Genomic DNA, 16,670 nt, shown 5'->3' on the forward strand with positions numbered 1-16,670 from the left:
ATAGGGTTGGTAGATATTGAAATGTTTCTGATATTCTGTAGAGCATCTACAGATGGACTATCCAAATAAAGTGTGACCTAGTTTTTTCTTTCCAATAGCAATGACATAATTTAACGTCTGCATGTTATTTTTAGCACAGAGGTTTTACTTAAAATTCCAACATCAAATACTTACAGTACCTACTTACTCATTCCAGGGTTTTTCTTTATTTTCACCATTTTCTACATTGTAGAAACATTGTGAAGACATCAGAACTATGAAATAACACATGGAATCATGTAGTAACAAAAAAAGTGTTTAACAAATTAAAATATATATTATATTTTTGAGATTCTTCAAAGTAGCCACCCTTTGCCTTGATGACAGCTTTGCTTCTTCTAGTGCAGTCGCAAAAACCATCAAGTGCTATGAGTTATCAGCCTCATTAGAGTTACCAGCCTCAGAAATTGCAGCCCAAATAAATGCTTCACAGAGTTCAAGTAATAAACACATCTCAACATCAATTGTTCAGAGGAGACTGCTTGAATCAGGCCTTCATGGTCGAATTGCTGTCAAATAAAAAACACTACTAAATGACACCAAAAAGATGAAGAGACTTGCTTGGGCCAAGAAAAACGAGCAAATGACATTTGACCGGTGGAGACGTCCTTTGGTCTGATAAGTCCAAATTTGAGATTATTGGTCCAACCACGGTGTGTTTGTGAGATGCAGAGTAGGGGAACGGATAGTCTCCATATGCATGGTTCCCACCTTGGAGTGTGGAGGAGGAGGTATGATGGTGTGAGGGTCCTCTGCTGATGACACTGCATGTGATTTTTTTATTATTTCATGGCACACTTAACCAGCATGGCTACCACAGCATTCTGCAGCCATCCCATCTGGTTTGCGCTTAGTGGGACCATCATTTGTTTTTCAACAGGACAATGACCCAACACACCTCCAGGCTGTGTAAGGGCTATTCGACCAAGAAGGAGAGTGATGGAGTGATGCATCAGATGACCTGGCCTCCACAATCACCCGACTTTAACCCAATTGAGATGGTTTGGGATGAGTTGGACCGCAGAGTTAAGGAAAAGCAGCCAAAAAGTGCATTATGTGGGAACTCCTTCAAGACTGTTGGAAAGGGGAAGCTGGTTGAGAAAAATACCAAGAGTGTTCAAAGCTGTCATCAAGGCAAAGGGTAGCTGCTTTGAAGATTCTCAAATATAACATATATTTTGATTTGTGTAACAATTGTTTGGTTACTCCATGATTCCATGTGCTATTTCATAGTTTTGAAGTCTTCACTATTATTCTACAATGTAGAATATAGTAAAAAATAATGAAAAACCCTTGAATGAGTAGGTGTGTCCAAAATGTTGGCTGGTACTGTAAGTACTAGCTGTTCTTTTTGAGTACATTAGTTCTTGCTGTTCTATATCACTCTTAAGAAGTTCCCGTGTGTTTTACCCTCAGTCCGATGACCATCTTTACTGGCAGACATGCCACTCTGCCTCTGAATGGTAAAATATTTGGCTTGGTATTAGCTATAGTCTGTGGTCTAATGTGGAGGATTATCTCCTTTAAGTCTGTATGTACTGCTCTTGACCTCTCCTGTCGAGAGAGAGAGGGAGAGAGAGTGTGTTACTTCCCCAGGGCATCTAAACATATGTTGTACAATAGACAATCATTTAATATCACAGGAAAAAAGAAGGAGGACATTAAGAAAAAGAAGAACAAAACCTAAAAGAGAATGTGTTCACTTAACAGTTATTGCCATTACCCCCAACCTCTCTTAGCAGTAATGACAGTCCCAATCACCACGATAAATGTGGTTTAAATGATTTCTCTCTCTCTCAAATATTCAACACATACAAATACACGGCTAAAAACGTAATATGATACAATAAAAAACTGTAAATGTGTTGTGATGCATGTGTTAAGATACACATTAAATGTTGTCTCTCTCTCATTCTTTCTCTCTTCTCTCATTCTTTCTCTCTCATTTTCTCTGTCCCTCTGTCTCCCTCTCTTTCTCTCTCTCTCTCTCTCGAATTCCAACTGTGGAAAGGATTTACCATGATAAGGCCATTGAAGCAATGACCGTATAGCTGCTTGTGTTAATAAACACAGAATATAGCTCAAAATCACAAGAGGGGCTTTGTGTGTGTGTGTGTGTGTGTGTGTGTGTGTGTCACAGACGGTGCAGTCCACTGCATTTGATTAGTATTTCTCGCATGTGTTCCTTTCTCAAAAGGCTGCTTGCTGTACTGGGGGGATTAGAGACCTGTGTCGACGTGATAAAGCCAAGTCGGCCCCTAAACATAAACAGACCTGTTAACCAATCACATGAGAGAAAGGGAAGTCAGCTCGCCTCGCTACCATTGTCCATTTCGACACGATCCTTCTTGTCAGGGGACAGCAGGGTAGCCCTGTTTCCCAACCAGGCAAGGAGTCCTTGAAATGAAAGAAGTAGTCACAGACTGCTCAGCAGACATTTTAATCCATGCACTCAATAACAAGTAAAGACCTTCCGGTCACACCTGGACCGGGCTTACTATTTTCTACATGGTCTAGTTAGCTGAACAATTCTGTTGAAATGAAGTGTATTTTGTTATGTAACACGGAGAGAGATGGTAAGAGAGAGAGAGAAAGGTGGAAGAGGAGAGAGAGAGAGAGAGAGGTGGAAGAGGAGAGAGAGAAAGAAAGGTGGAGGTGGAAGAGGAGGAGGGAGGAGAAGTAGGGGACTAGCCTTATCTCTTGCCACTGTATGTGGCACCTGTGTCTCGGTGGCATGCTGTTGCTCTCCCTTTGGGCAATTTTCATGGTTTCCAGTAGTTTAATATTAAAACTCATGTTCCGCCCTGTCTTGATAATAAATAAGCCCAGCAGCGTAATGTTCCCTGGTCACAGTCTTCATTAAATAGCAACTTGTAGATCCGCCCCAAGCCCTGGGGATGGCTGCCTCAATTCTCCACACTCGCCCGCCCCCCCCTCCCCCTTTTTTTTCTTATTTCTTTGTCACCTGAGGGTACCGCCACACTTCTATGATCAAATGGGGAGAGGAAAAACACTATTTATTTTCAATGTTTCTGTACAAATTAGGAGCAACTTCTTCCAGCTTCTATAAGACAAATATTATATTCATCCTGGATAGACATAGACAAACCTGTGATTACCTATATCCCTAAGTAGGTTTGACTCTACAAACAACTGTCCTAGCTAACGCTTGCGGGGGATGTAGAATATGTGAAATCCTATAGAACCAGCTATAGTGTGATTCGTTATAGTGTGGAACACTTGAACCGACAGCACCGTTTGGCAAATAAAGTGTTAAAAAAGGGAACTCAGATTGTGGCCATGCTGCGTCTTATTCAGACATGCAAATTAGTACTAATTACAGCTAATTAATGTTTTTTGTCTATGTAGTTTGAAAAATGTCCAAATGTTATGAAATTAAGTTACCATGCTATTATCTTAATTGTTTGCATTAAGGTTGTTCCCTAAATATATATGTAAATTAATTCAGATTCGTTAATGGTTACTTTAATTGGCATGAGTTAATTAGGAAAATAATATGTGTAATATTAAATATAATGTCAATTCAACTTTAGATTTAATCAAGCTATTAATTACAATTTTACCCAGTTTATTCTGCACAGTAATAAACACAATAAGTTATGTCCTCAAAAGGCCAAGTATGAGGTCAATATACAGTGCAAGTTGCAACACAATGCAAACCAAACAAGCTAGCTACTGTACAGGACCTGCACTGTACCTTTTCCCCTAATGCTGTACACTGAAGGCCAACTGTTTGTTGTTCTACACATAGTGACCTTCTATTTGTAGTACTTGTATGTGTTTTGAGATGTGCCAAAGCCATCAGCAGGTTGGTCAACGCATTAGCTTGGTGTAAGCTGCCAGCTGCCTCCCCTGGCCTGGACTGGCTCAGGCTTGGATGTGATGTATACTGCACTCTGATTACACTTCCAGGGGAGGACTTCACAAAAATGCTGTTCCTTTTCTCTTCCCTTGTTCCCCTTCACAGGAATGTAATTACTGCTGGACATTATGGCCGTTTGGCAGATTTTTTTTGTCCATGAACCATTGCCAGGTTTGATGTATGTTTCTGTCGCGTGGAGGGTAAATCTATCAGAGAGAGAGAGAGAGAGAGAGAGACTTCTGAAGGGGTGAGGGATCTCAAAGTACTCATTCAGCAAAAAAAGACAACCTTATGCTGCATAAAACACACAGAAAGAGAGAGAGAGGGAGAGAGACGGAACAAGAGAGAGAGACAGAGCTGCCTACTGAGATATATTATTAAATCATTTCAAGTTGATGAATTCATTCCTTTATTTTGTCACGTAAAAGCTTTTCTCTCAGTGTTGACGGCACTTCATCATCTGGGCTGTATTTCTAAAGAGTTGCTCCGGTCAGTATCTGATTAAAGATGAAGTTAGTTCAGACCACAAAGCACCCTGGGATGAAAAAAAAGAAATAACATTATTGAGTTTGCGTCATGTATTTTTATAAAATATTACTGTAATTGTCTTTTCTTATGGTGTTTTACAGGAAACAAATATGAATTTAGAACGTATGACTGGTAACAGGTCTTCCAGCGCCTTGGAAGAGATCCATTGAACAACTGAAGTAAAAGCTAGGACTGCTCGGATATTTACTCCTACCGCTGTAGATTTATGAAACTGTACTTGTAGGTAATTACATATATTTAACAGAGCCACTTTGAAATGGCCTGCAGAAATAGAAAAGGTCTCATCTGAAGAGTGCTACTGAATAAAATTAGTTGACGATAATATTACAACCACTTTAACATCATTGTCTTGCTTTCTTGTTCCCTAGGTTTTAGTCACTTGGGGGTGCACTAAAAAAGGGTTTACTTTATAACATTGTTGTGTTGCTTTCTTGTTCCTTAGCTTTTGTTCACTTTTGAAGTGCACTTAATGGTTTTACTCTATATAAGCACTATAATGATGTTTTGTTGCTCTCTTGTTCCGTATAGGACTTGGTGACCAACGTGTCTCCCCGCATCGTGCGTGGGACGACCTCAGGCCCCATGTTCGGTCCGGGACAGAGCTCCTTCCTCAATATCGAGCTGATCAGTGAGAAGACTGCAGCCTACTGGTGCCAGAGTGTTACCGAGCTCAAAGCTGACTTCCCCAACAAGGTAAGTTACTGCCCTATGGGCCTTGATCAAAAGAAGTGGACTATAGGCACTAGGATGCCATTTGGGACACACTCCCACAGTATATCTGTCTAATGAGCTTGTATTGAAACAGCAGAATGGAGTGCCATTCGTTCAAGGGGTTGCAATGTATTGCTTTGTTTATGCTGGATACTGCAATGACAACATGCCTATTCCCTGCAAACAAAAATTGGTCATTAGGACGTCCCTGGACGTCACGAAATGGTTGGCTTAAGTCATGAGGACGTTGTGTCATGGTCCTATGGACATTTTTAGGATGTTCTTGGGACGTTGTCATTGTAACCTGAAGGTTCTGTTTAGTTCCCGGTTTGTTCTGGGGATGTCCCCATTTCAGAACTTTGTTTCATGGTCCTCCAGGGGATCATGACACAACAGCCCGAAAACATCCTGAAAACATCCTTAGGGACAGAACAAACTGGGAACTAGACTAAACTTCCAGGGGATGACACAACGACCTGACCACTTTAGGCAACCATTTTGTGACGTCCCCGGGGACGTCCATACGACTCATTTTTGTTTGCAGGGACGTTTCCTTTGGACCATCATGCAATGTCCTGAAGACTAGTATGAATGTACCATATATAACTTCCTATCGGGACCAAATAGGTATATTTTCATAAAATACCTTATAATAACATGATACTGTGACCAAACCGGGACCTGTACTGAACATCCTTTTATGGTCCCGAGGTTAACGTCATGTGTTAATGTTCCAATTAACAGAACTTCTCACAAATACCCTTAAAGGGACCTAATGGGAACGTTGCCTAATGTCCTGAGAACGTTCCGTGTTTGCTGGGTAATTTGTTAATTTCTAAGAGTTTGTTCTCCCAACTTTTGGAAACTCCAGATGTACAGTATCAAAGGATTCATTGATGTTCCCCTGACCATTGTTAATGAAAGTCTGAGAGGAATAATGTCACTGATGCCCTGCATTCGCTTCAACAGCTATTGTTAGGTGGATGAAAAAAGACAGTGTGAAATGCCTCTTGTGGTTTTTAGATCAGTCATAGTGTGTTTCTCCTCCCTAGCCCTTTCACAGATCCAGAATGAAGCAGGACAAAGCACCGAGCTCCGTGTTTCCCTGTAAATTAGCGCTTCTGGGATATGTTTCATTGGAACACAAAGGAGCATGGGGGGTGCTATGCCAGTGTGTGTGCGTGACCAGACTGAGCTCTCTCTCAAACTGTACCATGACCTGTAAAGCACACAGACAGAGTACTTTTTTTTCTTTTTCTGACAAACAGTGCACCAAAGGAAATACTGGCCTATTTGCCCTTCCAATTACCCCAATAGCACCTAGCTTTTTAGGTCAGAGCAGTCTGGACAAATAGCCCCGATTGAGGTGCCGTCCACCAAGTGCCAAATGTGTTCTCATTATCCCTAGTGGTGCTAATAGAGTGGAGTTAAGGAGAGGGGGAAGGGAGCGAAAATTGTCGCACATTTTCCCGTGGGCTATCGGCTGATTCGGCTCTAGGTGACAGTTTCCAGGTGATGTCCGGTATCTCCATGGATACCATGGTGTTGTTAGCGGTAATGGGGAAGAAGAAGTCATTTCTGTAGTGTATAGCTCAGGGCTCTGTGGTTGAGCTGATAATAACAAGATGATCCTCTCACACACATACAAAGATGCGCATGGACACATGCATGCACGCGCATATTCAAACACACACATTCACACAGCATCAGAGGGTTTGCAGTGGATGTAACTTGTTTAGACCGAGCAGTGCCTTTGGTACTGTGTTGTTGAGAGAGAGAGAGACACACACCACCAGTGCCATAGCCGTTGAGATACCAAACAACATCAAGGACAACTATTCAGTATAATGGTACATTTTGCTCTGTTTTACCATCTCCATTTTATGTGTTTCATCTGTAGTTACAGTTTCTCGAGCCACACGACGAGAAACTAGCTAAGCCGAGACGGCGTACCCTCTCATAACATCACCTATGAAAGTCTAATATTCCTGAAAACAGAAAGCTCCAATATGACTAATATGTCAAGCAGGGCCTGCATATTGGCCATTGTAAATGTCATGGAGTCAAGGGGAGCTTTCACTTTATTTGCACAGTTAAATCTAGGTCTATTTAAACCTTCATTAAACCACAGCAGGGCTGGAGTTGCGTCTTGGTGTGTGTCTGTCTGCTGTGGTGGATTGAGGAACCTTCATGCTGTACCTGGCTAGAAGGAGATGTATATCTACTAGATATTTGTTGCTGGAGGGGGTTCAGCCTTTCTGTTTAATGTCCTCCCCTGGATCCTAACTCTTTTAGAAGGCCTGCTGTTGGAACGAGTAACATTAACTGTCTTTTACAACTTTGTAATACGTAGTACAATAACATAGTTTAACAGTTAATATCATGACAAGAAGAGAGGAAGCTGTACAAGGCAGTCACAGTACTTGATTAATAGCTACTTAGCATCAGTGTTTACTTTGAATTCCTTTATAATGTTGATACAGAAGGAAAGTTGTAGTGTGATCTAATTCCACAGAGATGTAACCTTCTTTCTGTGTTTTTCTCTGTATAGACATACAATAAGCTGACCATGAACACACACAGTTTCCAGACAGTTATAACACAAAGCAGGCACATCAGATATATGTGGTCAGAAATAATGTTCCTCAATATCTCCAGACGACGTCCTCTGCCTCCCAGCCAATGGGGGTAGTAGCTCTTACCTCTTTGTGGATTGGACCCATCGGGGATCCTCAGCATCATGTCTATACATCATGGTCCTTTTTATTTCTGTGATTACTTAAAACCGGGAGGCAATATTAAGAAGCAGGGGCCTATATAACCTGTTTTATAGAGGGCTTATTGTATGTCTGGAGGAGAGAGACCTAGTCTAATCCACTCAGAGCCTCCTGCAAATACATGTGTAGGATCTTAATTTGATCTCCCTGTTGCAAGAGAACTTTCCTGAAATGTGGGACATTTTATACTTGTAGTGTATCTAAGGTTTAAAAAGGCTTCTGAAGTTTGTAATTTCCACTTTTAAATTTCAGACTTGATTTTCCCAAGCAAAAATGTATCATAATAATCCATATTTCCTTTCCCTGCAGGATCATTTTCCTGCCGTAGCAAACGGACTCAAATGAAGATCCTACATCTGTACCTCTCTCTGGTGTTTTTATTGTTTTAATAACGCTGGCAAACACACTGGATTTGTCCTGATCTTATAAAATTATAAATATTGATTTTGTGACTGAGGGAGGACAATGCCGGTGCTTCTTAAAGATAGGATAATGGCTGCTCCTCTCAGATCTGTTTTCTAATGTGTTGAAATGAAACTTTTAGTTTGAGCCGCAATGGATTTATCACTCAGTGTTATATGATTCTTCTCTCTTTCTCTAGGTCATTATCTCCAGTATAATGTGCAGCTACAACAAAGCTGACTGGACAGAGCTTGCCAAGATGGCAGAGGTAGGTCTAAGCAATGTTGATTTCATTCTTCGAATGTAAACACCTAAATGCTGGCCAGGAATGGTTATAACATTATTTCCGGTACTGACATGTTTAGAATTGTCACGACTAGCACAGCTTCTTTCTCTGTGTCCCTCACTTGGGTTATATTTGTGGAATTTGATTTAGATCTTCAGACCAGGCAGAAAGCCACATCCACTGCAAGTGTTTAAACACCCCAAATATTGAATGAGAGGGATGTAATCCTGGATTTGGAGTGGGTGCAACATTTAGTTAAATGTTTATCTGCCCTAAACCTGTGGTAGGCTGCCAAGTGGCTGTAAGCACGGAGACAGATGACACTGTGGGAGTGAAACAATGATGGAGGGAGGGAGGGAGGGAAAGGAGGGGGGGGGGGGTGGATATGGAAGCTTTTACAGGCCAGACATCTTCAGGCTCACCCATATGTGAGGTTGGAGTGCTCCAACTCTCCCCCCTTCCCCTCTACCCTCCCTCTTCCCCCATTCCCCTCCCAAAGCTTCTTAAACACGTCCCTGATCGCATCAAACACTGACACTGACAAGGACAAGGTGTTTCAAACATGTGCTACATGGCTGTGGGGTTTCTGATCTAGCAGTGTTCTCTTTTATGTTTCAGGGCGTTGTCACACACAGTTCTGAGCTATAGTTCCAATCACAGTTTGTTTATTTGTGACAGTGTATGGGGGGGGGGGGGGCCCGGGTGGTTTCACATTTGCCAAATGTTAAACGAACTGAAATGCCTAAAGAAAGTGATGTTCTCATGCAACCATTAGTTTCATACATCTATGATCCTCATGGAGCATCACTTGTGTGTCCCAATCATCATATTTCGCTTTGGTCTTCCAACAACATGCGGGAGGAAAACGGTGAGACAGCCGCTCTAACTGAAACGTGCATTGAATATTAATTAGCCTACATGTACATCCCTGGTCTCCCCTAATATGCATAGGATGCGTTCAGAAATTAGCTGCTACTCACAAAATGTTTCAGAGATATCAAGTTATGATAATGCGTGCATTTTATCAAATGCTCACATTCAAACAGCCCAAAATTCTGCTCGCCTCTGGTTCCTTTCCTGTGTTTGGTTCGGACTGCGTTCACACCTGCAGCGAACTGTACCACGGTATGAATGATAACGGACTGAGACCACCCTTTTTGAGTGAACCACAGGGCATTGTTTGGTGCGTGCCTGAGTGTACATAGAGTGTTCACACCAGTCTAAACGAACCAAACTAAGGGGGTAAACACACCAGAGTTTGGAGAAACCGCTCCAAAACAATTTGGTGTGAAAGACCCCTGAGATAAACTGAGGTAGCTAGGCGTAGGCATACCATGGTTACGTCAGGTTTAGCAACTGCTCAGCTAATCAGAGTTGACTCGCATATCTCAACCGCTTAATTGTGCTAAAGGAAAATGTCAGAATGCAAACAGGTTTAACAGCTCAATGTGTTAATGCCGCTATTGATTTCATTGATGCGCCACTCTCTCTCCTACCTCATTTAAAACAACCTGTCAGGCTTCCCCCTCCATCCCCACCTCCCCAACCATCATCATCACCATCACATCTCCTAGAATATATTTGATTTAAAGTATGTGGTATGCAATTTTATTTTCCTTCCTTTCTCCCTCCCTTAATAAACCCTCCCTCCTCGTCTCACTTTAAGAATATTATTATCATAGTTATTCACTTAGCATGCCTCCTTATCCATGAAGAATTTATACAGTCATAAAATAGGATTGAGGATAACCCAGTGAAACCAGCTATGCAGGATAAGTACCTTGGCTAGGACTATGTCTGTGATATTGCACATAGGATTTGAACCCTCCTCCACCCATTGTACCAAGGCCAGATCCCTACACACTTCTCCGCAGGAGAACCCTGAGAGGTCCGAAGGGTTTAAAGATGCCCTCTAGCCATGACTTTACATGGGGAATATTTCATCTTATTTTCCTTCTGTGAAAACCCCTTGTTGCAACACCAGCACAGATGGGAGCAGTAGGGGGATATAGCCTAAATTGGGAGGTTGGAAAGAGAAGGGGTTCGTTTTGGTGAATGGTCCAGGTTCGGCAGCAACACACCTCAGGAGGAAGAAGCGCTAGAACCACTCTTTTATTCTTCTTCATCACATCTATTGTGCGTCTATTTAACTACCTGTAGCAGTGGAAATATGAAATAAAAGCTGTGTTGCTATGGCAACTCCGTTTTCAAGGAAAGTCAACCATTCATTTCCACTTTGAAATCTGTAAGAGAACACTTAACACTGTTCCTTGCCTAAGGGTACTACTTAAAAGTCGTTTTTTTCTTCCTCGCCCTCCTCCTTACTGAAGTGTCAATCTGAAGTGAAACATTTCCCTACTTTCAACTGTCACTCCAGTTCAGTCAACTTTCCTATTTTTTCCCCTTTTCGTTTCTCATTTAAAAATTCCCAGCTTTGGAGAGGAAAGGTTGCATCATAGCCATGTGCTAGAGGCTACAATTCCTAAAGTAAAATTCTTACTGTGAGACATTCCTATTTTATTCAATTCAATACAAAACAGATAAGAGAAGAAAAAATTGAAACATTGATGGTGATGGTCTATGAACGCCTTAACATTAGAACTGCCAAAGCCGACGCCCACTGCCGTTGGATTTTGAAATTAAAATAGATCTGCCATTTGGTAGGCAACGTCCTGCTCCTTCCCTGACTTTTCCTAAATATTTGTATTTTACATTGCCCAGTTGTCAGAATTTTTCAATTACAAACAGAAAATGATTTAGGGGCTGCTTATCTATTATTATTATATATACACTACCTTTCAAAAGTTTTAGAAAGGTTTTTCTTTATTTGTACTATTTTATACATTGTAGAATAATAGTGAAGACATCAAAACTATAAAATGTAACACATGGAATCATGTAGTAACCCAAAAAATATTTTGGATTCTTAGAATAGCCACTTTTTGCCTTGATGACAGCTTTGCACACTCTTGGCATGCTTTCAACCTGCTTCACCTGGAATGAAGCTTCAGTCTTTCCAACAGTCTTGAAGGAGTTCTCACATATGCTGAGCACTTGTTGGCTGCTTTTCCTTCACATATCGAAAACTATCTCAATTTGGTTGAGGTCGGGGGATTGTGGAGGCCAGGTCATCTGATGCAGCACTCCATCACTCTACTTTTTTAAATTTTATTTTATTTTAGGGGTTGGATCAGCTTTAATATTGCGGATAGATTGTTGCTTCCATCAATGCAATTGTCTGCAATTCCCCATATATTTTTGGGGCATTGGCAAGTCGGTTAGGACATCTACTTTGTGCATGACACAAGTCATTTTTCCAACAATTGTTTACAGACAGATTATTTCACTTATAATTCACTGTATCCCAATTCCAGTGGGTCAGAAGTTCACATACACTAAGTTGACTGCTTGGAAACAGCTTGGAAAATTCCAAAAAATGATGTCATGGCTTTAGAAGCTTTTGTTACGCTGATCCACATCATTTGAGTCAATTGGAGGTGTACCTATGGATGTATTTCAAGGCCTACATTCAAACTCAGTGCCTTTTTACTTGACATCATGGGAAAATCAAAAGAAATCAGCCAAGTCGTCAGAAAAAAAAGTCTGGTTCATCCTTGGGAGCAATTTCCATATGCCTGAAGGTACCGCGTTCATCTGTACAAACAATAGTATGCAAGTATAAACACCATGGGACCACACAGCCGTCATACCGTTTGCAACTGCACATGGGGACAAAGATCATACTTTTTGGAGAAATGTCCTCTGGTCTGATGAAACAAAAATAGAACTCTTTGGCCATAATGGACATTATTATGTTTGGAGTATAAAGGGGGAGGCTTGCAAGCCGAAGAACACCATCCCAACCGTGAAGCATAGGGGTGGCAGCATCATGTTGTGAGGGTGCTTTGCTGCAGGAGAGACTGGTGCACTTCACAAAATAGATGGCATCATGAGGGAGGAAAATGATGTGGATATATTGAAACAACATCTCAAGACATCAGTCAGGAAGTTAAAGCCTGGTCGCAAATGGTTCTTCCAAATCGACAATGACCCCAAGCATACTTCCAAAGTTGATGGCAAAATGGCTTAATAACTCAAAGTCAAGGTATTGGAGTGGCCATCACAAAGCCCTGACCTCAATCCTATAGAAAATGTGTGGGCTGAAAAAGCATGTGCGAGCAAGGAGGTCTACAAACCTGACTCAGTTACACCAGCTCTGTCAGGAGGAATGGGCCAAAATTCACCCAACTTATTGTGGGAAGCTTGTAGAAGGCTACCCAAAACGTTTGACCCAAGTTAAACAATTTAAATGAAATGCTACCAAATAATATTTCAGTGTATGTAAACTTCTGACCCACTGGGAATGTGATGAGAGAAATAAAAGCTGAAATAAATAATTCTCTCTACTATTATTCTGACGTTTCACATTCTTAAAATAAAATGGTGATCCTAACTGACCTGAAAAACGGGAATGTTTACTCGGATTAAATGTCAGGAATTGTGAAAAACAGAGTTTAAATGTATTTGCCTAAGTTGTATGTAAACCTCCGACTTCAACTGTATATATATACATAAACGTTCATACATATACACATATATATACATACATACACACACCTACATATACACACTTTTTTTAACGTACTTTACACATTTTACAGACACAATCTATTTTACAATAGTTATATATTTTTTGTTTTTAGTCCTGGCCTTCCTCTATTTCTGATGCCCATCTAGTTTGATTTCCACTTCTAACTGTGCTAGTTCACAAAAGCTCCAGACCTATACACATTTTACAGACCCTGTATGTTTTACATATGTTATCTTGTTGTTATTAGTCCCACCCTTGAGCTCCATTCAACCCCTCCCATCTATCTCTTAACACCATCATTTTGGATTTCTATTTGCCATATATTTTTGAACTGTGCTGTTTCACAAAAGTACTGAACCTTTCTATTCTCATAGTTTCTATAGATTGTAAATTAAAGATGAACATTTTTGCTAAAATATTTATTATGTTATTGATCGATTGACTATGATTTCAAATCACGCGGTATTGCTATCTCCAGTGTTAGTTCTAGGTAAATGTTGCAATTATTCAGCCATTCCTGGATCTGTGACCAAAATAAATGAACTAATGACTCTGCCTCCTCGCAGTAAATAAAGGGAACACTAAAATAACACATCCTAGATCTGAATGAATGAAACATTCTTATTATATACTTTTTTCTTTACATAGTTGAATGTGCTGACAACAAATTCACACACAAATTATCAATGGAAATCAAATTTATCAACCCATGGAGGTCTGGATTTGGAGTCACACTCTAAATTAAAGTGGAAAACCACACTAACCATCCAACTTTGATGTAATGTCCTTAAAACAATTCAAAATGAGGCTCAGTAGTGTGTGTGGCCTCCACATGCCTGTATGACCTCCCTACAACGCCTGGGCATGCTCCTGATGAGCATGCCCAGGTCTGGGATCTCCTCCCAGACCTGGACTAAAGCATCCACCAACTTCTGGACAGTCTGTGGTGCAACGTGGCGTTGGTGGATGGAGCGAGACATGATGCCCCAGATGTGCTCAATTGGATTCAGGTCTGGGGAACGGGCGGGCCAGTCCATAGCATCAATACCTTCCTCTTGCAGGAACTGCTGACACACTCCAGCCACATGAGGTCTAGCATTGTCTTGCATTTGGAGGAACCCAGGGCCAACCGCACCAGCATAAGGTCTCACAAGGGGTCTGAGGATCTCATCTCGGTACCTAACGGCAGTCAGGCTACCTCTGGCGAGCACATGGAGGGCTGTGCGGCCCCCCATGACTGACCCACCGCCAAACCGGTCATGCTGGAGGATGTTGCAGGCAGCAGAACGTTCTCCACGGCGTCTCCAAACTGTCACGTCTGTCACATGTGCTCAGTGTGAACCTGCTTTCATCTGTGAAGAGCACAGGGCGCCAGTGGCGAATTTGCCAATCTTGGTGTTCTCTGGCAAATGCCAATCGTCCTGCACGGTGTTTGGCTGTAAGCACAACCCTCACCTGTGGACGTCGGGCCCTCATACCACCCTCATGGAGTCTGTTTCTGACCGTTTGAGCAGACACATGCACATTTGTGGCCTGCTGGAGGTCATTTTGCAGGGCTCTGGCAGTGCTCCTCCTGCTCCTCCTTGCACAAAGGCGGAGGTAGCGGTCCTGCTGCTGGGTGGACAGTTTGATTTCACAGAAGTGTGATTGACTTGGAGTTACATTGTGTTGTTTAAGTGATCCCTTTATTTTTTTGAGCATATATATATATATAGCATTATTTTGGTTGCAAGAATTTTGTATAATAATTTAAATTGAACAATTCGAAGTTTTGAATCCGGCGTCATGGAATTGGTACGTTGAAAATCTCTAACCAACTATTTTGCAATTTATATGCAATTTTTACCCTTTCCACTTGCCCTTTCCATTTTTGTGGTAATGCTGTAATTAGTTGGTTGTAATTTTTGTGTAGAACAGACTTTTCCATGTTTGTGTTAGCAGCATGTGTGACATAGCTCCACCAGTCCTATTTATGATGTCATTTTTTTACATTTATTTTTTACATTTATTAGTATATTTGAGTTAAACCACAATATTTGTTGTATTATTTGTTCTGTCTTTTCTGGTGGATTAAACTGAAATTGCAACCAACTTTCTATGGCTTGTTTAAAAAATAACAATATCTTGGAGATTATTTCGTTTTCAAATAACCCGAAAGTGAGCAGTTGTAATCTGAATAAAGGGGAAAAGGCCATTCTTGAACATTCTTACTAATTTACTAGAGAACCATTTTGGATTTAAGTATAATTTTTGTATGACTGATGCCATTAGTGAGAGGTCTAATGCTTTAATAGTTAATCATTTCTGCCCTCCGGATTCACATTCATTATATAAATAGGGCCTTTTAATTGTCTGGCTTGCCATTCCAAATAAAATTGAATCTTTTTTCTTCATATAATTTAAAAAGCAGGTCACTAGGTGTAGGCAAGACCATAAGCAAATAGGTAAACTGATATGACTAAGGAGTTAATCAAGGTGATTTTTCCACAAATAAAACCCGGTATTTTCCTTTCCATTGTAGCAAGAACTTATCTATTTTTGCTAACTTTCTATTAAAATTTATTGGAGTGAGATCATTTCTTTCTTTCTGGATATGTATACTGACTATGTCCACATCCTCGTCAGATCATTTTATTGGTAAACTACACAGTAATGTAAAAGTAGAATTTTTTAGTGATCCAATATGTAATTTAGTACACTTGTCATAATTTGGTTTTAATACATGGAGGTTAGAAAAAGTATCTAGATTCTCTATGAGACTGTGGAGGGAATCTAATTGTGGATTTAAAAGAAAACATCAATCATCAGCGTACAATGACTCCTTGTTTTAAAGCCATGGATTTCTAATCCCTTAATATTATTGTTGGATCTCATTTTAACAGCTAACATTTTGATGGCAATAATAAATAGATATGCCAACAGTGGACAACCCTGTTTTACTCCTCTTGACAGTTTAAAACTTTCTGAGATGTAGCCATTATTTACTATTTTACACCTAGGGTTACTATACATAACTTTAACCCATTTTATAAGAGATTCTACAAAATTGAAATATTCCAGGTATTAACTCCAGTCATACTTTATCAAAAGCCTTTTCAAAGTCAGCTATGAAAACCAGGCCTGGTTTCCCTGATGTTTCATAGTATTCTATTGTTTCCAGTACTTGTCTTATATTATCTCCAATGTACCGTCCATGTAAAAAACCTGTCTGATTAGGATGAATAATATCTGACAATACCTTTTTAATTCTATGTGCCAAGCATTTTGCTAGAATTTCTGCATCACAACACTGAAGTGTATGAGGCTTCCAATTTTTTTAATGGCCTGGATCTTTATGAATACCACTTGGATCCTGTTTCAGTAATAATGATATCAGACCTTCTTGTTGAGTGTCAGATAATATACCATTTATATAGGAGTGGTTAAAACATG

General features: G+C 40.5%; 1 protein-coding gene across 1 annotated transcript in view; it reads left to right on the forward strand.

Moving 5' to 3' along the window:
- The window catches only part of dpyda (dihydropyrimidine dehydrogenase a), a 244,741-nt gene that overhangs the window by 139,970 nt on the left and 88,101 nt on the right, over window positions 1–16,670 (forward strand). The window contains exons 14-15 of the mRNA XM_031796432.1: window positions 5,000–5,164; window positions 8,561–8,629. Coding sequence (XP_031652292.1) covers window positions 5,000–5,164; window positions 8,561–8,629 — 234 coding nt within the window. The remainder of the gene's footprint in view (window positions 1–4,999; window positions 5,165–8,560; window positions 8,630–16,670) is intronic.

This window comes from Oncorhynchus kisutch, linkage group LG18, assembly GCF_002021735.2.
Source record: "Oncorhynchus kisutch isolate 150728-3 linkage group LG18, Okis_V2, whole genome shotgun sequence".
Classification (NCBI taxonomy): Eukaryota; Metazoa; Chordata; class Actinopteri; order Salmoniformes; family Salmonidae; genus Oncorhynchus; species Oncorhynchus kisutch.